Below are 27,656 nucleotides of genomic sequence, written 5' to 3'. Positions count from 1 at the left end.
AGTTCAATAATCCAAGCTTAAGTTGGAAAAATACCAATAGAAATCTTTAATAGAGAAGCACAAATAATATTGCAAAAATCACTTCATCAACAATAAAGTTCACATTAGTATCTAAGTAGTGATTTTCGTTTGTCCATTGCAACTTAAAATGAAACCTTTGATAGAGAAAAGCACAAATAATATTACACAATTCTTCTATGATCTCCCTCTGCCCCTAAAGCCACCACCACGGGAACCTCCTCTAGGAGGTCCACCTCTACCACCTCTTGGACCACCCCTTCCACGAAAGCCTCCACCTCCTCGGCCACCACCTCTACCACCGCCTCTGCCTCCTCCGCGACCACCTCTTGCAGCTGCTTGTGCCTGTCCCCTGAAACAATAATATAGCCCATTATGATTTAAACTTAAGCAAAAGGTACAAGTTCCAAAAACATCTAGAACCAATATAGTGATGTTTGAAAATGAAGTCCACCAAACTCAATAAGCCCACTTTAAATCTGCATTGGGCACTCAAAATGTGCCAGCCAGCTACTACAGGACCCAGAAAAGGACATAGAAGCTCTAGGGCTCATCCGAAGATCATACAACATTAGATCGTAGAATGAACCATCATCTTTTACCAACCAAAATATCCTAAGTCTCCCCCCATAACTCGTGACATGGAAAAATAAGTCATCTTAAACAAATAAATAAACAAAGCAATATAAACACAAGTGTGCAGATTATTCCCAACTAATACTTAATCGAATAAAAAAAGCAACAGGTTTATACCTATCACAAAATGGATAAAGCTCACTTGCCAGCAACACTGATACCACTCACGCACATAACATCAATAAAACCAGAAGTAAACAAAACCTGGCCAATTGTACTATGCATAGCATGCTAGACTCCAAATTCACAATTTCAAAGTTATTATCAAGTCATTTAAACTATTCTTTAAACAGCGGCAACCATTCAGCTACCGATTTCACTTATTACACGCTTGCATACCATGCTCAGATCCCCAAAAGAAAAACAAGTAAAGCACTGTAGTAAGACAAGAAGCATACTTTGGTTGCGGAAGAAATCTTGCAAGAGGTAAAAGCTTATTTGGATCAATGTAGAATTTGTCCCCGGGCGAATATGAAGTTGCCACAATGCCTTCCATCATTTTGATAGAAAAATACTGCAACACAGACAAGGAAATATAGATTATAAAAGAAACATCTGCAAAATCCATAAGCAAGAGAAAGAGACAGGTGAAAAGCTTACAGATTCATTGATAGGACCAAAGATTTCGTCAACTTTCCCTATCTGAGTCTTGTTTTGTAGAAAGATTGGAGCATTGAAATATGGTATTTTCTCATTGGTGAGCTTTGTTACTGCATCACCCTCACAGGCATGAAGAAATGTAGAAATTTCTACAAAAATTAAGAAAAATAATTAATAATAAGAAGAGAAAATTGCAAAGCAAATACCTTTTTTTAGGCACGCAATTTGCTTCCATTTTCTTATCTATGAAAACAAGAAAAGGTTAAAAGGTATAAGAAAAAGGAACAAACCTACTACTTCAGAAGGAGGTCCCTCGTCACGAAACCCCCCACCACCACCGCGACCAAAGCCGCCGCGACCTCGACCAAAGCCGCCACGACCACCTCGTCCCCCGTCTCTACCGCCCCTAAAACCGCCACCTCTAGGCGGCCTCATGGTTCACCGTACTGGCTTAAGTTACAATGGAAAATGAGAGTATTGAAGTTTCTCAGTAGCAGCAGAGTAAGCGAAGTGAGGTGATATACTCTATAGCTTTGCGGTTGAGGTTTAGTTCAGCTGCTAGGGCTTTGGGGTTCCATTTCCCCTCCCGAGATGACCATAATCTCCCTCCAATTTTGCTGTTTGGGACCGGGTCGGGTCGCTTTATGGGCTAATATCAGGCCTACCGCATAAGTCCGATTATGTCTTAACATATTGATTTTGTTCTTTGAGCCGGCCCATTACTAATGACATTGTTGCAAATATTTTTTATGCGAACAATTTTATTTAAGATAAATTATTTTTGTCCCCTGTTAAAATTAACACATATATAACTCTATTTTTAAATTTAAATAATTTATTTTCTATATTTTGGCTCCATTCAATTAGAGTCCATATTTTTTTTATTAATTATCTTTAAAATAATTAAAATATATTTAAATATATATTTTTATCCCAAAAAATAAAATATATTTTACGATAGTAGTTTTTAATTAAGTGTCACAATCAATGTAAAAGTCAAAAAACTAAATAAATCAGCAATAAATGCAGATCAATTCACACCTATAACATTAACTTTTTGTAAGCTTAAATAATCTGAACTCCGTTTTATTTTTCCTATAATCCATGACGGAGATCCTTCAAAACACAATAAATACTAGCAAGCTTATCTAAGTCAAACCCAAATAATTTTAGGTTAGAGATACCCTCTCAGCCTATCCTTCCAGAGAAATATAGAGCTAATTACCAGCAATTTGGTGTATTTAGCATAGGAAAACTTTTCTATGCATCTAGATTAAGACTTGCCGTTTAGTATAGGGTGTTTTCCCCCTTTTTCCTGGTAAGAAGATAATGTCAGAAGCAATCTTGTGAAAACAGAATGGCAATATAATTTTGTCTTCCCATTTATGACAACTCAAAGGCCAAAGCATAATGACAGTAATGAAGCACCAAGTACTAAATACATATAAATGTTTTAACATGCTATTGCCCAGCAGCTTAGGTTTTGGCTCAGGGCACCACCTCTCCTTTCTCTTTTCTCTATCCCTTTTTCTTTTTCCCTTTTACAATCAATGTAAGCGGAGATCCTATAAGAGAAGCTTTGGGTTTACTTTTAACTTGCAGGAGAAAGCCAACCCAACAATTCCATGTTTGGTCTTAAAGTACCTTCCAGCTTTCAAAATTTGTTAACTATGAAGTTTTGGGATACTCCACCCACATTAACACCATAATTAGCAGACAGTTCGCCCATAACAGATTGATGCAATGTAGAGATTTTTCGACCACTTTTCCTGCAATGGAGAATAAAGACAAAATCATTAAAGTGAAGCTACCAAAAGATAGATATAAATATGTTTCCAAGAACAACCGTATTTAAGTGAATTTATATACGAGTTCCTGCAGGTTTACACCAATAAAAAAGGCTAAACCAGGTAAGTTTCATATCGAAGAAAAGACCAGAAGTCGAACCAAACCAAATGGGCATGCTACACACAAGCATGCACAAGACACCAAATCATTCTCAATTATTTTGCAAGATACAGCTCAAGTAATTGAAACAAAAAATTTCAGGTGTTGGAACTTGGGAGAAAAAGAGAGATGAGCATGATATGTACCTTTACATGGGTGCTTGGGAAGGCAGATGTACGAAGTGTTTCCTGAGTCTCATCTACCATCTTCCGTTTTGGTATGCTTAATATGAAGGCAGCCTGATCAGCAGTGGCGGCCATAGATGTTATCCTGTAACCACTTTCCCATCGCCGATGTATTCCTTCACTTGGGTACAAAAAATCAAGCTCCACGACCTTTAACAACAAATCCAAAAGAAAAGACGGAAAATCAGATGCCATTGGGTAAATCAAAAAGTAGGTCTGCACACATTTAGAAAGGAAAATGGACATTTACTTCCAATGAAAATTCACACCTGATCAGAATATCCAGCATTCCTGGACATCACCACACCCCAGCGACTGCCGGCAGTTGTCATGGATGTGACGTGAAAGCCTTCTTTCCACTTCTTATTTATCCACTTGAAAGGAAAAGACTCACTAACTTTGTATGACTGCTGGGTATAAGGAGTTCCTGCATGATTACAAATATTTCAGAATCAATTTTAGTGGTGAATAATCCTATTCAATTTCCTGGAACATAGATCTAATTTGATTCAAGCACACATGGACAACAGTCTGACCAAGTACCAACGTCAATGAGATGCATAAAAGAATAATTTTACACCACCATAATTAGGAAAGTGCAATTTGCAAACTAAAAGTAAGAACTATACTCTTCCATTTCACGTCACTTATCCCAAATTTCAAGTCAAACAATATGACAGACATCAATAACCACCCTCTTATATACAAAGCACAAAAGGTACCAACCTTTGGACATAACAACTAATGAACTTCCATTGCTTGCACCAGCTATTGAACTAATATAGAAATTCTTTTCCCACTGTTCCATAATCCAATCCTAATAAAATTCAAGAATGATAAACAGAGTTAATAGTTCCATTGATTTTACAAGTCACAGGCAAAGATGCTAGATTCAAACTACAACCTTGTGCAGGAAGACAGCCGACAGTTCATAAACCTGCGAAGTGAAACCAGTCCCAGCATCCATGATTAGGGCCCAGAGATTAGCTGAAGAGGCCACACAACTGATATACAACCCATCTTCATTCCCCTTGTCCACATGCTGGCGCAGCCTTGCATCTGCTACATTATAGTGATACCTGTAAGTCCAATAAAAATTCCTTATTGACAACCACGAGAAACAAACAATAGAAAGAAGGTGCTTCTTATAATTGATATTTTTACCCTCATTACCATTCTTGTGAAGAAAAAGATAATGCAGGCTCTCTGGAGTAAATCATGTCAAATTGAAGGCAATATTCAACATCCTCCAAAAATGATAATAATGTAATATTGTATATTCTGATATGAGTTGAGGCTGAAATCTATATTAACCAGCATATAAGACTGCCCCATTTAGCAAACACAGTGGAAAAAAAAAAATAAGCCAAAAATATTCTTCAATCCACTAAAATTAGAGCATATGGTTAAAATATTTTGCATTGCTAGAGATTTTGAATCTCCTTCAATCCTCCAGAGCATTGATTATTTTAAAATGTAGTCAACCCTGATCTCTCTTCGCCCTTAATTTACTTTCCTTGGCTAGCAATCTCAGTTTTAGATCATACAAGAAGTAGTCCCCTAATATCCCAGAGTTGCATTGCTCTATACTCAACTACCTCCTCACCATCTCACCCACTTTGTAGAGTAATCCCATGTCCTTTTGGATTAACCTTTGAAAGCCACACATGCTAATGCCATAATGATAATAAATGCAAATCTAACTGGACGCTCCATTGCATAAAGGCAAGGGATACAGCATAAATTTCCTAGCCACAGCTTTGAACAAGAAGCATGTATTTTTGTTATTCTAATTTCTATGTGTACTCAGGTATCCTCTTGAATCTTGAGTTGCCCTACCAACCTTTTTTTTCCTCTGCCAAAAGAGGAAGATACTACTTAAATGACCAAAAAAACAGAAAATCATCCTTCCCCTTCATAGATCAAAAGATATCACTGAAGTCAAGCGACTCATTTGCAATAAGTTCGTCTACATAATGAATGAGCTGTCATACAATGGTGGGCAGGCTAAAAATCATGATAAAATTTACTAGATGTTAAATCTACAAACACAAGCCATTTGCTTCTGGGTTTCATTCTCTTCTCTACTCTTTTTTTCATTGGCAGTGTTTATTTTCATTCCTTGCCTGCTATCCATGGCATATTAATACGAGGTACTCTTTGGATGTAAAAGAATTGCCGTAAGCAACCTATTGGCAGCATGCAGCATTGAATACAACCGATAGGAAAAATATTAAATTTTTATTGTGTTGACATGTCTCATTTAATGCTAGCCATAAATCATGTTAGAAAATGAAACATTTTGCAGCCGTTTAGAATCTCATGCATCAACAAATTAATACCACCATGGCACCATCTTTATGCCTTTGTTACATTAATTTATCTAGTCAATTTAAGTGAGATTAGAAGCAAATACTTATGAATTTATGTTACAAACATAGAATCAATTATATGATATATATTTCATATGAGTTTAAGCTAAAAAACAGTTAATTGCTCCAGAATTGAACTTGAGCTTGTAATAATTGACTAGCAGCCTGATTCTAACACCAGACCCACAATTTAAACCCAAAACATATATTAGAAATTTAACAAGGCCAAGTCAAATCCAACTGATGCTTGCTCATTCGCCTATAGTGTGAATGATAAAACATAGATTAACTCGTTTTACAAACTTATTGTGCTCGAGGAGTAATAAGGAACTAAGAGTGTAAGAAAAGAAGCAATTGCAAATATTATACCAAACAAAAAAAAAAAAAAAATACCTCTGCTTCATGGGTCGACGAGCATTGTAAACAGAAATCCACTGTGTAGCCGGACTGCCTAATCGTATTTTCTTCTTAGGTTGCTCATCCTCTTCCAAATTTATAAGCAATCTTCCACGCTTTTGTCCAACCTGTTTGTGGAGGAAAAAATGGAAAAAGCTAGTGAGTCACAGCATCCTATCCTTTTTCAAGAAGGGTGGAACTCACAATCACCTTAAGAGCTCCATCAATTCTAATTGGTCTTAATGGTGTGCAAGGTTCAATAAGGCTTTCAAAAAAAGATATTAGCTTCGAATAGTTGGGCTCCTCATCAAACTTCATATTTGTAACAGCTTCAAGGAATTGTTTAAATGGAGGAGGACAAAAACAACACATCATCTCTGGAGAAGTAGCCATCTTTTTCTTACAAACAAGGAAACTCTTATTATCCCCCTGTGATTTTAACAAATAATTAGATAATAAAAAAAAAGGAAATAAGATTAGGTATCCATTTGAAAAATGTGCCTTAATGCCAAAAAATGAATCAGCAATAAAAAGCTACCTGGTAACCCTGCCATGGCAATCTTCCTTTTATGAGAAATATCAATGTGTAAGCCAATGACTCAAGGTCATCCCTCCGACTACCGGTTCGGCCTAAATGTGCATGTACACTAGCATACCTTATTGTTCCCCTGCCAAAAGAGATGTGCCATAATTTAAAGCTTGAGCATAAATTGACCTTTTCTTTTTGGGATTTTTTTCTCTTTTTTTTTTGGTTGGGGGGGGGGGGATTCCAATACCTGAATACATCAGGCCTCTGATCATAGTCAACATGTTGACCAGATGACGTGTCTTTCCATCTAGATGCTGAACCAAAAATGCAGTGGAATCAGAAACAAACACAGATGACAAGTAACATCTGCCACAATTTCAGTTGCATTACAAATGAAAACCACATTTAAAAATATGCCAAGAAAAACGTGTAGGTGTTAAAATTAATCCTCAATTGGTTGCATGTGCATTTCAAGGCAACCATTTACAGACAGTTGAGGTAAGACAAACATACCCAAACCAAGATCAATAAGATATAGCTTCTTCTCATCAGCACTCCCAGGTTGACCAAGTAAAAAATTTTCTGGTTTCACATCTCCATGCACAAACCTGGCTCAAGCAGAGGACAACAGCATAAGAAACTCTAACTGGTTGACGGAATACCAAAGACAAGCAAACCAGAGCAAAAGGAAAAAAAGTAAAGCCTGAAGACACAAAAGTACTCACCCCTTCATATGAAGCTTTTCAAGAATTGATATTGCCTCCACAGCAATGCAGGCCGCCATATTTGGTGACATCCTGTTGCAGGTGCTAGAACATTAAACAGGTAGAGGAATACAGGGAAGAAGAATAAAAGGAGAAAGAGAGGAATAGCATACGGATTCAGTGATGCAGTAAGCATCACTACTAATAGAGAGAGAGAGAGAGAGAGATTATTTTTCTTACGATTGGCCTAGGGAATTCCAAACATCCCAAAGACTGGGCCCCAGCATATCCATTACCTGAAATATTATTTAAGTTCTTTCAGAAACAGTAAGCAAATTCTGAATGTCGACAAATGGAGCCCACACTCACCAGAATGTAGAAATCTCCTTGACGGCCCTTGTAATGCACCCAAGGAATTCCATAACAACCATTTAGAGTACTGTTCAATTTGAAAAGCAATAGGACAAGGTCAATAAGGAACAAGGAATCAGATAATAAGTTCTAAAACATGTTCAGTTTGAGAAAATATCTTTAAATGCCAATTTATACATGTACATACTTATACACTTGCCACTCATAAGGAGGGCCATAATTGCAGCCTTTGCTATTTCGGTGCTCAAACTTCAATGCGACCTGTGAGGAATGGAACTCAATGCATACAAGTGGTTATAGCATTAAAACACACAGATGAATAAGTGAAATCTTCAGTCATACCTCAATCGCATCCGGTCCAGTTCTGTCGGTACCACCACTTACCCTTCTGCCAACATAAACTTGGCCAAAACCACCCTTACCCAACTTCCTTTCTATTTTATACATGGGAGAATTACCAACTTGCACCTGCACGCAGCAATAGAAATACTACCCTCACTAACAATTTTATTCGCAAGGGATGAACTGCTAGAAATTTAGAAAGCATTAATTAATATGAGAGATGACACGTAAGCTTACCAACTATGCCAATGCGATTGACCAATCACACACAAGGAATTTTAATTTCAGAATATTTTTGAAATGACCATTATTATCTATATTTTTTCAAATAACCAATTCCATAACGACCAGCAACCTTTTCATTATTATTGTCTGCTAGAGAAGGCACAACAGCGTGATACACGGCAAAGGCAGTTTCATTATTTAAGCAAACAAATTCACAACAATGCAACTTGAAACTAAATAAAGAACTACTCAATGTACAAAAACAAACCAAACAAGTATAGTGACCAAACAAGCAATACCCTCTCAGGAACTGGAGTCGTGCTTCCTTCTTCTTCAACTCCTATTGCCTTCTCTGCACTCCCACCTTCCATTGCAATATCTTTGTCAGCCACTACCTCAACACGATTATAACCTGGTTCAGCAGCTCCTAAAGCCGCAGCTTCCCCGTCACAAGGTTCTGGGTCTAAATCTATCAACCTAATGCCACGGCCTCTACCGCCAGCAGTCAGCCTTGTGGGTATTGCCGGCAAAGCCCCTTTTGCTACACCTGTAGCATTGCCACCTCTTCCTCTACCACCAACTCTTCTTCTGGTCTTGTTTTGAGTAGGTTGTATCCAATTCTCTGCTGGGTTGATCGGTTGTTGGAGAGTCTGAAGATCATCAAGACGCTTCGATCTCCGAGCTCCGCTTCTCAATTCTGGCATCCTCACCCCATGCAAATCACATTCCACTTAATTCCCCCAATATCCTTTCAATCTCCTGTGATTTTTTTTTTCAAAAAGAAAAGGCATCAACTATAGCAATATGCATATACATAAACTGAAATCATGCCATAAATGGAAAGTCATTCAAGCAGCTACACTTGTATCCTTTAAACGTGCTCTTTTTGAGAAGATTCTTTACACGTACTCTTTATCAGGTATATAGATAATAGATGTTCCAAAAAATGAAACATTAACCACTCTCGTATATACTTAGCCACGTGTATATGAGAGTGGTTAATGTTTCATTTTTTGGAACATCTATTATCTATATACCTGATAAAGAGTACGTGTAAAGAATCTATTATCTTTATATGAACTCTCAAGTATGCACAAAAATGATATTGGAACATAGACCACCTTCATAAAGATAACAGTACAGAATAGGTTTAAACATCTCAGATGTGCAGAGCACGAAACTGAAACATAACCACATGTCCACATCACACATGGAACCCCCTACAAACAACTAAAATCAAACAAATATCATATCCAGATCAAGATAGACCAGTTTATACAAATTTCTCAATCATGACATTGTACAAGTTCAAATTGGAGCAATAATCATACTATCAATGATTAACACTAAGAACAAAAAGAGAATGAATCCCAATAATATACAGTTCAGTTAGTTAAAGATATCAGATCGGACAAATAACAGGAAGAAAGCTAAAAGCTGCGTACTTTAAAAGCAACACAAATAGGATAAGAGATGCTATTTCTAGCAGAAAAATAAAGCAAATGTAGCTAAAATAACAAATGAACGTATGCAGTCGTTTATTCATATTTCAAAAGGAAGCTTCATTTTCATTCCCAAATCAGTCACAGCTTCAAACCAAATTTAACATTTTAATCAAACATATAGACAGTTGCATATGTGTAAAACAATCAATTCAATCGATCCATGAAGACACGTCAAACAAACGTAATCTCTAACCAAACAAAAGATTTTAAATTTTCATCAATCAAACAGCATCTCTCACCAAAAAAATCAAGGAAATAAAAAAAAAATAGCATTTGAAGGCGTACTATCATCTGAAACCAAATAATATCAAACCCGATCATCATAATAATAAAAAAAAATCTGTAAAAAAAATAAACCGATCATTAAACAAGCTGAAAACGTCCACTTTACACAAAAAAAATAAAAATAAAAAAAATAAAAAATCCCCAAAAAAGTACTCACAGATCGATCCTCGATATAAACAAAACGAGAACGATCGCAACTGAGATAAGGGAAAAAAAGATGATCGGAGGTATATAGATCGCGGCGTTGTTTGAGAGTGAAAAGGGATAGTTTTATCCAAAAGAGAAGTCGTTTTGTAAACAAAAACTGAAGCGATGGAGACAAATGGAAGGATAGGTAAGAAGAATCTATGCTATGTGTTTGATATGCAGTGGATTTTGCAATGTGTGTGTTTTAAAATGATAGGGGAGGTTGAGATGGTGGTGGTTGGCGGTGAAGTTATTTGGGTGGTGGTGGTGGTGGTGGTGATGGTGGTGGGCGTCTGGATGTGTCTGTCTTTGTTTTCTCACACTAGAAAGTTTTTAAGAGAAAGAGTGATTTTTTATTTTTTCCCATTTCTCCCTCTATAATTTATCCACCTTGCAATTTTAATGTGTGTATACAAATCATGGGGCATGCAAATGTGGCTTTGTATTCACCAAATCTATATTTCCTTCCGTATTTTTTTATTATTATATTTACATATATAAAACCCTAGCTATTTTTTATTAATTAATTAAATATATTAGTATTATTATTATTATATTTATAAAATTCATATCTTTTACCTAATAAATAATTTTAAATAATTTATAATTATTAATTATTAATACAAGTGTTATTAATACATGAAAATGTATTTTATGCAAATTTTAATTAAAATATATAAATTTAAACATTTTAAATATCATTTGAATGATAACAATTGAATTTTTAAATATAAAAAATTTCTCTTTTCTTTCGTGTATTTTTGTATTTATTTTCATCTAAAAAAATAGTTTATCTGTATAAAAAAATAAATATTAAGATTTAATCTGCATATAAAATTGATATTTTCCATCTTTAAATTTTAGTAAAAAAATAAAATATTTAAAGAATTTGCTTAGCATACGTTTTATGCTAATTTGAAATTGTATGAAAACATTATTTAAAATTATTCACTGAATATATATATTTTTGATTTTGTTTAAAAATGTAATATTTTCTATACTGTTAAAATGTTTTAAATTTTATTTAACTCTTTTAAATTTATATAAATATTTATTGAAATAATATCCTAAAAATGTCAAATAAATTAATAAATATAAAAAATAGTACAAAATTGTAATAAAGATGGATTTCTAAATAATTAAAATATATATTTTTTAGCTAAATGTGAATCCACACAACTTTATATTTTTTATTCGATTCAACCAAATTTAAATAGATTGAGTTTACATAATTATAATCAAATTTTGATTTGAAAATTAATACTATCATAAGTCGAATATTTTCGATGAAAAATAAATTTAAATAGTTAAAATCGATTCAAATCTATAAATTAATATACAGTAATCGAGTTTATAATTTATGCATCGACTATTTATTATTTAAATATGTTTATATAAATTATTAATTTAATATAAAATATTTTTTATAATAATATTTATATTTTTTTATGATTTCATTTAAAAATTAAAATATTTTTTTTAGAAGTATAAAATTTTTAAATGAAAAATATTTTTATATAAATTATTAATTAACATATATAAAATTAAAAATAAATTAATCGTATTTTATTTAAATAACAATGATCGAGTTTGAAATGAATAATTTTTAATTAATTTTAAATGATTTCAAATAATAATAATATTAATGGAATGTATTAAAAAATATAATCAATTAAAAAATAACACTATTTATTAATTTTAAAAAAACAATATTCTAGTATAAATATATTATCCATTTTAAAGTGATAATATTTTTAAAAAAATATTAAATATATAATGGGAGAAAAATATCTCAAATAAGGGAAGTTATCTGTGAGTGTATCTGTTTGCGTGTATACATAATAAATATTTTTAGTTGACAACTTCTATTTACTATTCACAATAGTGTTTATATAGGAATTTTAAGGTTGATATTTTTTCCAAATCGTCAAAATCCACTTTTTTTTTATATCTAAATAATGATAATCGAATTTAAATTTAAAAATTAATATTTCTATGATATCAGATTAAATAATTAATTTAACATACAATATATATTTTATAATAATATTTATAATTTTTTAGATGTTTTTATTTAAAAACTAAAAAATGAATATTTAAAAAAAATAAAATTTTAAATGAAAATATTATTATATAAATTAGTAATTAAAATATATGAAATTAAAAAAATCGGTCTTATTGGAACAGTAATCATCCAGTTTTAGACAGATTACAAATATTTTTTAATTAAATTTAGATAAATTTAAATATTAATAATAGTTAAAATAAAATGATTTTCCCAAATACTCCTCACTGTTTACATCCCATAAACAAGTAACTTGATTGAACGTGTTTGGACAAAAATACATCAATTATTTGAGTTTATTTTATTTATTTTTAAATTTCCAGGAAATTTTGACTATAATGTTATGATTTATTTAAAATTTTATTGATTAAAGTATGTAGTCAACCTTATATTTAATAATTAATAATAATGCAATTGAAGGGAAGTGAGGCAAAAAAAATTGATAATGAGTATAAATGGATTGGATATCTGTGAAAATTAAATTAATAATTAATATTATTAATTTAATTTGATGAAAAATTTCAATTAATATGGACTATTTTATTATTAATTTTTGATATATATTATTTATAAAAATATAAATATTTAAATTTATAAATTAAAAGGTTTGGAGATTAAATTTTCATCTATATTTATAGTTTTAAGATATTTTGTTTTGAAAAAGAAAAGAAAGCAAAATGGAAAAAAAAAAACTAAAAATCGGAAAATGGCGCTCCCACACATGTTCGGAGCCCCGAATTCAGCCCCGAAAAATGGCGCTGGGTCATTTTCCCATCCGCTCTATCCAAGAGGCCCGCCGATTACAAACCCATGGCGCCCCTACAAAGCCTGATCATGTAATCTTGCCCTTTCTGTCGGCAACGAGCATTAACGTGGCCCAGAAATCTTCCGGGTGCCACCGATCCGGGAAACCCAGAATGGAAGATTCGGGTTATGGAGAATATCTATCCCGCATGCATAACCTGGATAACCAGACCGTTAGGTTGGATTGTCTGGTTCGGATGTAGAGCGTGTTTGGATTTCCCGATGTCGTGATAGAGGTTTCGATTCACTCGATGCATCTTCGGTACATGGAACCGAGAGAGATTGGTGATGTTTTGCTGGTGTATGAGAAGAGGATCGAGCAGATGATGAGCTGTGAATCCATCAAATATGTGAAGGTCTGGTTGAGTTATGGAAAAATAAAGAATTTTTTTGGGTTGATTTTTCTCTTAATTGCTCGTTTGAGTTCCAGTAATTTAATTTTGACAATTTGAATGGATAGGAGATGTGGGTTTATTCATAGCTCATGTAATTTCAGCACTTTCGATTTGATCTCGCCAATTTATTTTACCCCTATTGCAATGGACATTAATTTGATCCATGAATGTGGCTCTGGGGCCTTAGGTTCATTATGAATTTAGGGTTCTTCTGTTATCTCTATTTCCCCCTAATTTTATTTTTAATTAGTTTTTGGGAAGCGGGGGCATGCTTGTTTTATTCTCTACGAATTCCTTGTAGTTCCTTAAGGGTTCAGAAAATACACCTTTGACATCCTGTTCAATGGTGTATTTTGGAATCTTGTATTTCCTCTTTTATCATAAAGTTGTCATGGAAAATAGGAAATTTGTACTAACCATGGTATATAGTTTTTATACTCATTATGGTATAGGCACCTGCATGAATTATTTAGTGTTCTTCATTCAAATGTTTTCTTACTCCTTTTGAACTCATGAAATCCGTGATTGTGCTCACTTGCATGTCTCAGTCTCTGCTTTCCCTTTGTATCTAAATGTAATTTGAACTCGTTTCTTTCTTGAATTAAAATATGCAATTCAAATTAACAATGCACTTTTTTTATGCTTTAAGGTGTTGAAGAACCATGGTGCTTCTGCTGGAGCATCAATGAGTCACTCTCACTCTCCCAGTCAGATCATGCCTATCCTCATCATACCTCCGTCTGTTTCTGCCTGACTTGATGCTGCAAAGGAGTACTTTGATAAGACAGGGAAATGTAGTCTCTGCATAGTTCACATGGAAAAGCTGTTAATTGATGAATCAACTCATTTTATCTCAGTAGTTCCTTTTGCCACCACATTTACGTTTTGAGATATGGATCATTCCTGGGATCACTCCTCTCATTTCCATGAAAGAAGTTGCAAATAAGGTAATTATCAGTGTTTGATTATATTTGCTGCAAATCGATCATTGATTTGGTTTTCAAAATTTGCCCACATTTGTGCTATATTTTTTCATTCTAATATCTTACATGGTGTTGGAATTGTGATGATGCGATTTTAATAAGTTTTGTTTTCTAATAAAGGGGGAGGAAACAGTCATCTTCCAATCAGGAGATTTATACATTGCCACAGTGATAAAGAAGTGTTATATATCTTGATCTGGTTGGATGTGGGGGTAGATCGTGATAATTGTAGTGTCTCTAGTGTGCAACTTTGGTCTTGTGTCAAGAATGGTAGGAATCAATGCGTCGTGTGTTGGATGAGTATAAGGTTGGAAAAGCATCTTTTTGTCTTGGTCCATGCATGTGCAAATTCTTCATCCCCCTTCCCAAAATAAAAAACACTTCTTCCCCGAAATAATTTGGATTATGGAGTTAATTATATTGAGGAGATTTTTCATCCTCCCCCCCCCCCCCCCCCAAAAAAAAAAAAAAAAACTTTTTCCCTGAAATAATTTTGAGTATGGAGTTAATTATATTGAGGAGTCCTGACATGTTTGTCCAGAAGGAAGTAAAATGCAATCTGATAATAAATCTCATATGGTTATAATTATGGAACATAAGATTTAATGTTAATTTGAGCTGAAGGATGTTTCCCCATGTGATGATGGCATATGGTAATAACTTTGATTAACATGGTGGGTTGATGATGCTGGCATTGTTCTCTTTAGTTGCCGTTGGTTTTGAGTAGGATATGTACATTTAACACTTGTAATTATATTAGAGCTTTTAATACAGTGCCATATGATGCTAATTTTTATGCATCACTGCACATAGTACGATCTGATTAATTGTACAATTCTGCAGGCTGTCGATCTTTAGGGGTTTGCTAAAGCTCATGCGTAGATGATGTCTCTACAATTGAATAACCAGCCATTTAATTCATGATCCAGACAGCCCGCTTCAGGTTAAAGAGTCGCGGTTATCATACACTCTACTCTGGTTTTTTACAGGTAGTTCCTCAATGGGTGGGAGTGTTTAAAATAGAAACTTTTGTTACATGAATCCTGTTTTCCCCGAGGAAGCAGCAAAAGTTCTGGGAGAGGTTAATCTCCACTGATATACAAATCTCATTCAAATTTAAATGAGAGGGGAACAAATAAAGTGATTGCTGTGACCTGATGCCTCATGTGTATGCCACAAAAGGTTAAGCACATTGATTAAAAGGTTGCATGGGCCAAACCTTCCCCTGCTTGGTTATACCTTGTTTCAGGCAAGTGCATCTGACTGTTTGTATTGCAATAATGCAAGACAGAGAAAAAGCTAAGTGGACAATGCCTTTGGTTATCATCAAAATCTAGACCGCCATGATATGGAAAGGAAATGAACTCTGTATTAACAGTGTGGCATGATGGTATTCAGTACCTTTTCTAATCTTTTATTTTCCTCTTTCAGAATTCTTCCTAATTTAAAGCTTTATGTAGGAGCAAGATTCCTTTTAGGTCTTGAATAGGGTATTATCATGACAGAAAATAAAGGCAAACTGTCAAATCTGTGGACAAAACTTAAAGAGGAAGTGGTGGTGAATGGTCTTTGCGATGGTTTAAAAATAACCCACTATTGCTTGGGCTGCAAAGATGAGCACTGAGGGCTGAGTCTGGCTCAGACTGTTGATACATGCTTGTCCGAGTATTGTGTGCATCCGGCTTGAGCTTTCAGTTTCCTGGGTTGTGCTTGTGTGAGTTTTGGCTGCAATTTCTTACTTTAAAACTTAACAAAAAAGGAAAAAAGATCATTAAAAGAAAAAATCGGTGGAGGAAGCCTTTTGAACCTTATCTTATAGGACCTGAAATTTCCCTCTACTTATTACCTTTTTTTTTAATCATTTAAATTGAAATAAAATTATGTATTATAATGTTAACGAGCATCCCCTAAAAATTTCAAGAAATTTTTTTTTCGGTATCTAAATACAACTCTGGACTAATCTTGATATATACAAGGAATGTCCGTATGCGAGGCGTAGGCCCAATATCTCAATTTACTCCAAAATGAAGCTTTTTAGGCTTAGAACAAGGTGGAGAAATTAGATTAAAATGGGAGATGATTTAATTTAAAAATGAAAGCAAAATTGATTGAACATAAAATTGATTATAATTTTTTATTTTTTTTAACATAAATTTTGAATAATTTAAAAGATTAATTAAAATTGAATTAGAATGAAACTGGGGTCATCATATAATTAGAGGATTATTTTTTTGTCGGTTATTGATTTGAAACTGATGCGGTGGCCAGATGTTAGTGAAGCCATTTATTGGTTGGACCAATACCCACGGCCCACGAAACCAGGGATTGAGGGAGTGTACATGGAGGACGTGCAAGTCCACGGAAGCCGGCCTCCGTGTTACAAAGAAATTTAAAATTTTCAATCAAAAGAAAAAGGGAAGCTGTTGACTGTTGTCGTTGTTTATTTTTGCCACAACGAGAAGACTGTTCAAAATCTTTTGAGGAAGCAAACGACGTCGTTGTATTTCAAACGACCGCGGTGGGGAGCCAAACTTCTAGGGCATCCTGGTTTGGCATAAGCCGTGGTTCTCTCCCATACTGCAGAGCCACACTGATCACTGGAGGACGAGGGACTCATTACTAGGGTTTTTCGCTCTTCACACTGCAAGTTCGAAGAAAAAGAAGAAATCAGAGCTTGAACAAGTTTTTCAGACGGAAAGTTTGTCAAAATGGGATTCTCAATGCAGCCATATGGGATACAATCAATGCTCAAAGAGGGACACAAGCATCTTTCAGGTCTTGACGAAGCTGTTCTAAAAAATATCGATGCCTGCAAGCAGCTCTCCACTATTACTCGCACTTCGCTTGGTCCCAATGGTACTTTCTCCTCCTCCTCTCTCCAATCTCCGTTCAAGATTGATGTGCTTTGGTAATTTGATAGAAACTTGTATTTCATATTGTGAAGTATGCAAATGTGCTTCGCTAGATCTCGTTTCTGCAGGGCATTTTTAGAGTTTTGGCCTAAATGGATTTCCATTGGTGGAAAGCGTCATGTATTTTGATTTAAAACTGTTTTCATGGTCAACTTTGTGGAAATAAAAGGAGGAGAAAATTAGTGAACCTTTTAACTTTCTCAAACTTAATTAGTTTTAGTGAAGGATAATGTCAATTCTACGTGATATCTGAGCTGAAAGGTGCTACATGACACTTATGACTATATTGGATGAGTACTGGCTTGATTTACAGTCAGGTAACTGGAGATCAAATTAGGATTTAAATCAATTCATTGTGGGATCGATAAGAAGGCTTTTTTTTTTTTCTTTCTTTCTTTCCTATAATTCCTCTCCATTTGTATGTTTTTCTATAATTTTTTGTGCGTACTCTTGGTTGCCGTTATCTTTTTGGTCTTAAATATCTCTTAATAGGAATTTTATTGAGGTTTTTTCTTTCCTCCTCTGCATTCAGGTATGAATAAGATGGTTATTAATCACTTGGACAAGCTTTTTGTCACCAATGATGCTGCCACCATTGTCAATGAACTTGAGGTTCAGCATCCTGCTGCCAAAATCTTGGTCTTAGCTGGCAAAGCTCAACAAGAGGAAATTGGTGATGGAGCTAACTTGACAATTTCTTTTGCTGGGGAGCTCCTTCAAAACGCAGAGGAGCTTATCAGGATGGGCCTACACCCAAGTGAGATCATCAGCGGCTACAGCAAAGGAATCAACAAGGTTTCCCAATTAGTTTACATGAACAGTTTTACTATGTTGACGAATCTCTGCTTGAATGTCCCTAGCCTTAACATTTTGTCTTAAATGTTTTTGCAGGCAATTGAAATCTTGGATGAATTGGTGGAGAAAGATTCTGAAACAATGGACGTGAGGAGTAAAGAACAGGTCATATCTCGGATGAAGGCAGCTGTTGCTAGCAAGCAATTTGGACTAGAAGACATTTTAAGTAATCTTATAGCCGATGTAAGGATATAGCACAGTTCCTTGCTTGTATTTAAGTGGTTGTTCTATATCTGCTGCCCATTAGAATATTCCAGTTATATTAACATTGTAATACAGGCGTGCATCCAAGTATGTCCCAAGAACCCAGCAAACTTTAATGTGGATAATGTCCGGGTTGCAAAGCTTGTGGGAGGAGGTTTGCATGATTGTAAAATTGTTCGTGGAATGGTATTGAAAAGTGACACTGTGGGTACTATAAAGAGAGTAGAGAAAGCAAAGGTGAGTGGTTATTTGTTTGCTTTTACTTTTCCTGTTGACTTCTGACTGAAATTTCTCATGAGTTTTTTTAAATATAAAATGGGTCCGCTTTGCGATACTAAAGCTTCTCTGCTTTGTTATACTCTCTTCAAGTTTCCATGGATTGAAGTTTTATTTTTTGGACCAGATTTTGACACATTGTGACGTCCTTTTTTTCGGCTTAGGTTGCTGTGTTTGCCGGTGGTGTTGATACCTCGGCAACGGAAACCAAGGGAACTGTGTTGATTCACTCTGCTAATCAGGTATATATCGAGGAAAATGAAATATCGTTGTTGGTTATTCAATTTGCTTTGAAACTTTGTTTAATATTCTCGTTTGGGTATACATTTGGCAGTAAACCACTTAATGAATTTAGTGGTAATTATATTGTGTTAACACTTAAACTTGCAGCTAGAGAATTATGCCAAAACTGAAGAAGCTAAAGTTGAGGAGCTCATTAAAGCAGTTGCAGATTCTGGCGCAAAAGTAATTGTTAGTGGAGCAGCTGTTGGAGAAATGGCTTTGCATTTTTGCGAACGTTATAAGTAAGTACATTGATTTTTCTTTTTTGCCATCCCCCATCCCCCAAAACCAGTTTTTTGCTTGATCCATTTCTATGTGCCTTTGCATGTTTATGAGATAGCTAATTGGCAAAACTGAGGCCACTTTACTATTCATCTGATTCAATTATTATCGGGGTCAATTTTTGGTTGCTACAATACTTTCACTGCCTCCATATTCTATGTTGATAGTTCTAATTTCCTGCATTCTTGCTTGCAGACTCATGGTTTTGAAGATTAGTTCAAAGTTTGAATTGAGACGATTTTGCCGCACCACGGGTGCTATTGCTCATGTAAGCTTAAATTAGTTTACTTCACATTGTCTGAAATCTTTTAGACATACTGTAATAGTTTATTCTTGCAACAGTTGAAACTGAGCCAACCAAATCCAGATGACCTGGGATATGTAGATTCCATTTCTGTAGAGGAAATTGGTGGAGCAAGGGTATGTTTGAAGATATCCTCTTTTAATCATAGCATTTTGGTTTTAGCAGGCTTGTTTTCCCTTTCCCATTCATGGCCTTTAAGACTTTATTACATTTCTCATTCATGACACTTGTTCTCTTTTGAATATATATGTATGTTTAGGTCACTATTGTGAAGAATGAAGAGGGTGGTAACTCTGTATGCACTGTGGTCTTACGTGGAAGCACTGATAGTATACTAGATGACCTTGAAAGAGCTGTTGATGATGGTGTTAACACCTATAAGGTAAACATTTACCCTAATAGTTCTTTGTTTATCTGAGTTCAATCTTGTTAACTATTGCAGTTTCTTTGGACCTTGAAGATGGTTCTGCCTTTCTGAAGTTTTTAGATTTTTTGTTCACATTCCAGGAATTTTCTTATTTGAACTTCAGGAAGTTATTAGTTATGCCTTGTTCATACATATTTTTGTCAGGCAATGTGTAGGGACAGTCGTATAATACCTGGAGCTGCAGCTACTGAAATTGAACTGGCTAGAAGACTGAAGGAATTTTCTTTCAAGGAAACGGGGTAATTTGTTTGCTCCCTTTATTTGTATATGTGAATATGGAAGTCTGGTCATTCCTCCAAAAGTTTTGGAGGCATTGAGATTTGAGAAACTCTGTAAAGGCTTAGACATGGAGACAGGACAGTACTTGGCTATCTTGTTGATAAGTTATATGCATTCACCTTGCAGATTGGATCAGTATGCTATTGCAAAATTTGCTGAGAGCTTTGAGATGGTACCTAAAACACTGGCTGAGAATGCCGGTCTTAATGCAATGGAGATCATTTCATCTCTCTATGCTGAACATGCATCTGGAAATACCAAAGTGGGTATTGACTTGGATGAAGGTGTTTGTAAGGATATGTCAGCCATGAGTATCTGGGACCTTTACGTCACAAAGTATGCTTCTTCTTATCTTTCATGCTTCTTCTTATCTCTCATCCATAATATTTTTCTATGAAAGAGTGGCTGTGCTGTTTGTTTTTATTTCTGTGATGTGTTGCAAACCATGTGTGGATGTGTGTTTTGTGCTTAAATTTTCTATGATTGCCTGTGAACGGATAGTCACCAGTGACATGTACACTATTGTTTTAGAGGAAAATGGAAATCCTCAATTGGAGGGCTCGGCTTTATCTTTAGTAATCGGAATTCATATGTTTCAATGGGCCCTGTCCCGCTAAAACATTACCATGTTTCTTTAAATGCTGGGTTTATGATGATATATAATTGTCTGAAGTCGATAACTAACCATCTTTCATTGAGCTAAATTGGATATATATTATTTAGCTTACAAACTTTATATTTCTTATTTTCTTCCCAATTCTTTTCTCCAGGTTTTTTGCGCTCAAATATGCAGCAGATGCTGCATGCACCGTGTTGCGAGTAGATCAGGTACATTGTTACGATGATTGTTACATATTTGCTTGCACAATGCATGTCCATTTCTGCTTAAGATTGTTGGTCCTTGTGCATTTTGTTTTACTTGGTTTGGGCTGGGGTGATGTATGAACTATAGATCAATTGCGTCCGCTTGTGACATTTTCTAACTGATATTATCATTTTTCATCCTATGCTGAGAGTTTTTAGCACTTAATTTTGTCACTATAGCTTTGAATTTATAAGAGATTAAAAAGGAATATGAACTGCAACTTTTAATTTAACTCGTCTTACTTCCTACTGTGCAGATCATAATGGCAAAACCAGCTGGTGGTCCAAAGAGAGATCCACCTGCAGGGGTGGATGAAGATTAGTGTTGCGCATGATCGTAGTTTTATCTTTTTGGCCGAAATCTTGTACTTGCTATGGTGTTTTCTTTCTACAATTTTGTTTACTCTTAAAGAAATGATAAGACCATTGCTTTGTATATGCTATTCCTAACCCAACTTTGTCTGATGATCGGTTACTATGGTAGTCCCGAAGTTTCTCGTATTGGACTCTACTAGTTTCAAGAGAAATATCAAGTAATTTTTGGTGCTGGATCCGGAGAATTTTTGCTTCTTTTAGCGATTTAATGGATTGCACTGGCACAGTAATTCTGGTGTTTAGACATGTCTGATGGGGTTGACAGGAAATCCAGATTAATTTAATAGTGTCAAATTTGCTCTGAACTGTACGATATGGTAAAAAAATATCAAAATTTGTTTTTTATTTAAATTCATTCTTAAACTTAAAGTATAAAGTTATTATTTATTATGATTTTAAAGTATAAAGTTTATTTAGTTTTATTTGAAATTATTTAATCTTTTAATAATTATTTTGGAAAAGTTAAAATTGAGGATGTTTAGTCCCGTATAATTCAGGTGAATTTGACATTTTTTAGTTTTTTTTTTTTAAGATACCGAATTTAATAAGACATCAATGTGTGCTAAGGGGAGAAAAAAGTTTATTTGACAAGTACGGAAAGAAACATTCTGAATGAATTTTTTACTTGACGAATGTGTTGCTTAATTTGAAAGTCTGAAGAAAATTTCAGAAAGTCGACAATAGAATCTTGTATTACAAGAGAAGCTGCAGCATTTTTATAAGTATTAATAACTGAAGAAGAGTTGCGCTCAATAATTATCTGAGAAAAGTCTACTTTTAGCTAGTACAAAAGCCTTCTGACAAATGATAATGATGCTTTCAAGAAGTAAGGGGTCTGTAATGGAGTAGCACAAACGACAACACCAGTCACGGAATGTTCAATGAATATTATGGATAACAACTGCTGTAATGCCTACATTAGCCGAAATATCCATGTGACGGTTATCGAAATCGATCAAAAATAATTTTTTTTATTATTTATAATTTTACAACTGTAGATAGTAGTAAAAAGATCAAATCCACAGGAAATTGATATTTACTTATTTTTTTTATCAAAACCAAGTAAATAAACTGAAAATAAAATAAATGAGATTTTGAGATTGTTGAGCTAAACTAAAATTAAAAATAGCAAAGTGAAGCAAATAATAAAGTAAAGAGAATTCAATAATGAGAAAAGCTCTAGTTGAAGAATTGGATCCACTTCAGTTGTTCGGATTGATCATTGACACTTAGGTTCTTTTATTTAACTCAATAAATTAGTTATGGGGTGGAAGACACTTCTCACCACCATATCCCTCCTTAAGCATATATTAACTAGGAAACATTTTCTAATTAATCACTAATTAACAAATTGCCAAGGAACGTCCTTACGGCTTTTAGCATCATACAACTGATAATTGCATTAAGAAATAGAGAGATCTAATTCTAGCTACCCAAACGTATGGTGATCTTGCTAGATCATGCAATCTCCTTGGTTTTTACACCAAGTGTTCTTGTATTTGAATAATTCAAGCAATTATGGACTTAAAACTACTCAAACTAACAGATTATTATTTTGCAATCAAGAATCAATGGGTCTTATTGATCTAAACAACAAAGCAAAAATGAATTAAGTATGAAATTGCATAAATATTGATAAATAAAAGATAAACAACATGTGTTCAGATCTCACAATCCATAAACAAACTGAAGTTTCACTTGATCTTCAACTAGAAAAAGGGGGTTTTAGCCACTCATGGCTGAAACTAACATAAAAATAAAAGAAAGAAATCCAAAAAGAAGAAGAGGAAGGAGCCGATCGGCCGGCTGGTGTGGCGCGCGGCTGTAGGTGCAGTCTCCCCAAAAATTGAAGCTCGTTTGTTGCTGGTTTGATCCTCTTTTTATAGCTGAATAGGCTGCCCTAAGTTTCTTGATTTGGATGGAGTTCTTTTCCTATTTAGAGTTGGATTTTCTTGAAGGCAATTGAATCTTCTTGAGATTTGGCTTCCTAAATAGGTAAGATAGAGTGCTGAGTTGTCTTCACATGTTTTGGGAGGGAAAGACTTTGTCAAAAGTTTGAAATTTGAATTTCCCGCGTCTCTGCTTCAGCTTTGTTTGGGCAAACGGTCTTGGGCAAACCAGACTTGATCTCATTTGTTCTCTTTTGGGCAGTTTTAAGGCCATTTTTACTAAATTACCCTTTTACACAATTTTCTGCAAAATAAGATCAAAACCATAAAATTAGATAGAAAATGTGTAAATTAACATTAATAACAACATGAAAAATGGGTCTAATTTTGGCTTGATCAAATACCCCCACACCTAGCCCTTTGCTTGTAGGGGTGTGAATGAGCCAAACCGTTCGTGAGCTATTTGAGGTTCGATTCGATAAAAGCTCGACCGAGCTTGACTCGATTTCTAAACGAGCCAAGCTCGAGCTTAATTTTTAGGCTCGTTTAGTAAACGAGCCAAGCTTGAGCTCCATAGTATTCGGCTCGTTAAGGCTCGTGAGCTCGACTCATTTCTGAGTTCGTGAGCAGGCTTGCGAATAGGCTCGTGAACAGTCTCGTTAAGTAAACTGAAATTACTATCATAAGAGAAATAAACTAAACCATGCATATACTTTCATGAGCCAAATATGAATTTTTTAAAATTCAGCTCTATATAGTTTAGTTATACTCTTAAACTTGCATATATTTAGATCATTAAAATTTAAAAACTCATCTTTATAAGTTTACATGCTAATTTATAGATATACTTATTTAACTAAAATTATTTTAGTTTTAAATTTATTAGTTTTAAACTAAAACTCATTATACATGTAAATAAATTAAATTACTCGTGAACTATTTGAGACTCAGCTCGATAAAAGCTCGACTCAGCTCGATAAAAGCTCGATTCGTCTAAGCTCGTTTGCTAAACGAGCCAAGCTTGAACTTCTTAATACTCGGCTCGAGTTCGAAAAAATTTTAACGAACCAAGCTTGAGCTCTTCAAAGCTCGGCTCGGCTCGGTTCGTTTACACCCCTATTTGCTTGTCCTCAAGCAAATAAACTTAGTCAAACAAGCTCTCTTTGCTACTTGATCATTTATGTCCACTTAAGTTCTCACCCTAGACAACCACTTTGAAGCATTGCAGTGAAGGGTGTACACACCAAGGTTACTTTCCTTTCTCCTCGTTTCCCTTTACTTACCATAGTTATTAATTGTTTTCCTCAAGAGAGAGATTTAATTATACATGCACATATTCTTGTTTAGTTTAGATTCTTTCTAGCTCTTGGAGTGATTTGCCCTCTATTTGAAGCACTTTACTTAGCTTTTTGCACTTTTATCCTTACCTGAAAAAGTCACCAAGCTTTTGACGCGAAGGTACATATTTGTGATACCCACCTCTGGTTATTCAGTTGGTCACCTGTCCAAGTGGCTACTAACTCTGTTCATAGTTTTTGACCATTGGAACAATTTTTATTTTGTGCTTTTGAGGTCTTTTATAACGACCCGAAATCGGACCGCTACCGGCGCTAGGATCCAAATCGACTTAAGGTCGCCAGGATCCGTAGCAAGCCTAACATATAACCTGTCATACCTGATAAATCCCATACATGATAATACATTACATAAAAAATTTTAAACTTTTCATACACCAAGCTTGACCTGCATACAACATAACCATAAACATACAAACTCCCATACTAGAGCCCTCATCAAATGCTCTAGCTGGGTCAACATTACATTACTCAAGCTTAGTTCTCATATAACATCATTAAAGCATTTCATTAAAAAGATCATGTACCAAAAGGGATTAACCATACACTAGGGCCAAGCACAATTCTATCCTCAATACACCTCTATACAATATCTTACATTACCATACATTACATTACATTATTTCTCATGTCCACAATCTATCTATTATATACATAGACTTTTCACTCTTGCTGACTTCCTAGTCTATCTCGTACCTGTAAACCTGGGGGTTAAGGGAAAGGGGGTGAGCTACTAGAGCCCAATGAGCAGAATAGTAAAACAGTTTATAAACATATGCTTTCATGGAATGCATCACATCACAAACAAATCACATCAAGGATGGACTTGTCACCAATAGCCCTTTACACATTCCAATGGTGCCAGGGGCATAGAATGGGCCTCACTGGACTTCTATACTGTATCATCATCATCATACCATATCAAGGACTAATGGGTCATCCAACGTCCATCCACATCAACATCAAAATATGCAATGCAACATATTCGTGAATTCTAATGCAAACAACCTAGTATATATCATGGCATTCGTGATGCATGAACATGCTTGAAATTTATTTGCTTTGAAACATAAAGATCCATTCTACTCACCTCAGGCTGACTCTGAGAAGACACTGAAGTAGCTATCTCACTGCTGGGGTCCTCGGTTCCTCGGGTCCGAACCTACACAGGTGGACTCAAATGAGGGACCAAACATATACTATTATGACTCTAAACAACTCCCCAAAAACCCCCCTAAAACACCATAAAACAATCATAGAAAACATGCAAAGGAAGGCTGAATATGGCACTTTCGGCGGCAGGTTCGGCGGCCGAAAGTCCCTCCAGAGCCGAAAGTCATACACCTTCGGCGGCCGAAGGTCCTTTCCAGATCCGAAACTCATGCATTTTCGGTGGCACTTTTGACGGCCGAAACTCCCCTCCAGAGCCGAAAGTCCAAACTTTCGGGGGCGAGCTTAGGCGGCCAAACATGCCACCACAGGCAGGTTCTGTAACGACCCGAAATCGGACCGCCACCAGCGCTAGGATCCAGATCGACTTAAGGTCGCCGAGACCCGTAGTAAGCCTAACATACAACCTGTCATACCTGATGAATCCCATACATGATCATACATTTACATAAAAACTTAAACTTTTTCATTCACCAAGCTCAACCTGTGCATACACTAAAACTGAATACATAAAAACTCCCATACTAGAGCCCTCATTAAATGCTCTAGTTGGGTCAACATAACATATGCCAAGCTTGGTTTAACATAATTTAACATTAAAACATTAACAAAAGATCATGTATAACAGGGGATTCTCATACATTAGGGCCAAGCACAATACTAATCCTCAATACATTATTTTACACTATTTTACAATACATCTTTTGCAATTCATGTCCACAACTAACTATTACAAAGACATAACTTCAACTTAGAAAACTCCTCGGTCTATCCCGAATCTGCAAACCTGGGGGTTAAGGGAAAGGGGTGAGCTACTAGAGCCCAGTGAGCAGAATAAAATAACATTAAATATTGAAACAAATGCTTTCATGAAATGCATCACATCACAAACAGTTCACATCAAGGATGGACTTGTCACCAATAGCCCTCTACATAATCCAATCATGCCAGGGGCGTAGTGCAGGCCACACCTGGTCTTTCTCTTACACATAACATATCATACATATCCAATCGTGCCGGGGGCATAGTGCAGGCTTGTAACGACCCGAAAATCGGACCGCTACCGGCGCTAGGATCCAGATCGGTTTAAGGCCGCCGGGACCCGTAGCAAGCCTGACATGAAACCTGAAAACCTGTATAATCCCATACATGATCAACAATCATACATAAAAATTAAAACTTTTCTTTCCACTCATACACCAAACTCAACCTGTGCATGCACTATACATAACATAACATTGATCCCTCTGTGGGATCTCATCAGTGCCCCCAATGGGTGACATAACTTATGCTGAGTTGGTTTACATAAACATCATAAAAATCTCTACGATCATGTAATTAAAAGGGATAACAACAATCTATGGTCAAGCACACTCTAACATCCATAAACATCATCTCATTACATATCTATACTGATTAAGACATTACATTACAATTTGATCATGTCCATTGCTAGCTATTACATAAGCATGACTTCTTTACTCTACCCGGACTCCTGCTCTATACCGTACTTGCAAGTCTGGGGTAAAGGGAGAGGGGTGAGCTAAAAGCCCAGTGAGTAGAACTATAAAACATATTAACACTATGCTTCAATGAAATGCATCATAACACAGACAATTCACATAAGGGCTGG

The 27,656-nt window shown here is 35.2% G+C and overlaps 3 protein-coding genes and 1 pseudogene across 3 annotated transcripts; 2 read left to right on the top strand and 2 right to left on the bottom strand.

Moving 5' to 3' along the window:
* Positions 1-39: 39 nt before the first annotated feature.
* LOC110621148 (putative H/ACA ribonucleoprotein complex subunit 1-like protein 1) lies at positions 40-1,848 on the bottom strand. The gene is made up of 4 exons (XM_021765265.2): positions 1,545-1,848; positions 1,255-1,403; positions 1,053-1,168; positions 40-370 (listed from the first exon to the last, which is right to left on the bottom strand). Exons 1-4 carry the CDS (start codon positions 1,687-1,689, stop codon positions 196-198), a joined length of 585 nt encoding a protein of 194 aa, XP_021620957.1. The 5' UTR covers positions 1,690-1,848; the 3' UTR covers positions 40-195.
* Positions 1,849-2,612: 764 nt separating this feature from the next.
* On the bottom strand, positions 2,613-10,689 carry LOC110620780 (casein kinase 1-like protein HD16). Its single transcript, XM_021764642.2, has 17 exons — positions 10,274-10,689; positions 8,626-9,085; positions 8,102-8,227; positions 7,947-8,020; positions 7,757-7,826; positions 7,628-7,683; positions 7,409-7,480; positions 7,197-7,291; positions 6,931-6,997; positions 6,693-6,822; positions 6,365-6,583; positions 6,152-6,282; positions 4,291-4,465; positions 4,113-4,203; positions 3,656-3,813; positions 3,348-3,536; positions 2,613-3,023 (listed from the first exon to the last, which is right to left on the bottom strand). Exons 2-17 carry the CDS (start codon positions 9,028-9,030, stop codon positions 2,964-2,966), a joined length of 2,118 nt encoding a protein of 705 aa, XP_021620334.1. The 5' UTR covers positions 9,031-9,085; positions 10,274-10,689; the 3' UTR covers positions 2,613-2,963.
* A 2,521-nt stretch (positions 10,690-13,210) lies between these two features.
* On the top strand, positions 13,211-15,992 carry LOC110621606 (annotated as a pseudogene).
* A 914-nt stretch (positions 15,993-16,906) lies between these two features.
* On the top strand, positions 16,907-21,794 carry LOC110620870 (T-complex protein 1 subunit theta). The gene is made up of 13 exons (XM_021764806.2): positions 16,907-17,405; positions 17,994-18,256; positions 18,353-18,499; positions 18,596-18,757; positions 18,961-19,038; positions 19,187-19,320; positions 19,556-19,628; positions 19,703-19,780; positions 19,924-20,046; positions 20,236-20,330; positions 20,497-20,706; positions 21,141-21,198; positions 21,492-21,794. The coding sequence occupies exons 1-13, from the start codon at positions 17,258-17,260 to the stop codon at positions 21,555-21,557; spliced, it is 1,635 nt and encodes a 544-aa protein (XP_021620498.1). The 5' UTR covers positions 16,907-17,257; the 3' UTR covers positions 21,558-21,794.
* Positions 21,795-27,656: the final 5,862 nt, after the last annotated feature.

Source organism: Manihot esculenta, chromosome 8, assembly GCF_001659605.2.
Source record: "Manihot esculenta cultivar AM560-2 chromosome 8, M.esculenta_v8, whole genome shotgun sequence".
Lineage (NCBI taxonomy): Eukaryota > Viridiplantae > Streptophyta > Magnoliopsida > Malpighiales > Euphorbiaceae > Manihot > Manihot esculenta.
This window is presented reverse-complemented; position numbering and strand designations above follow the sequence as displayed.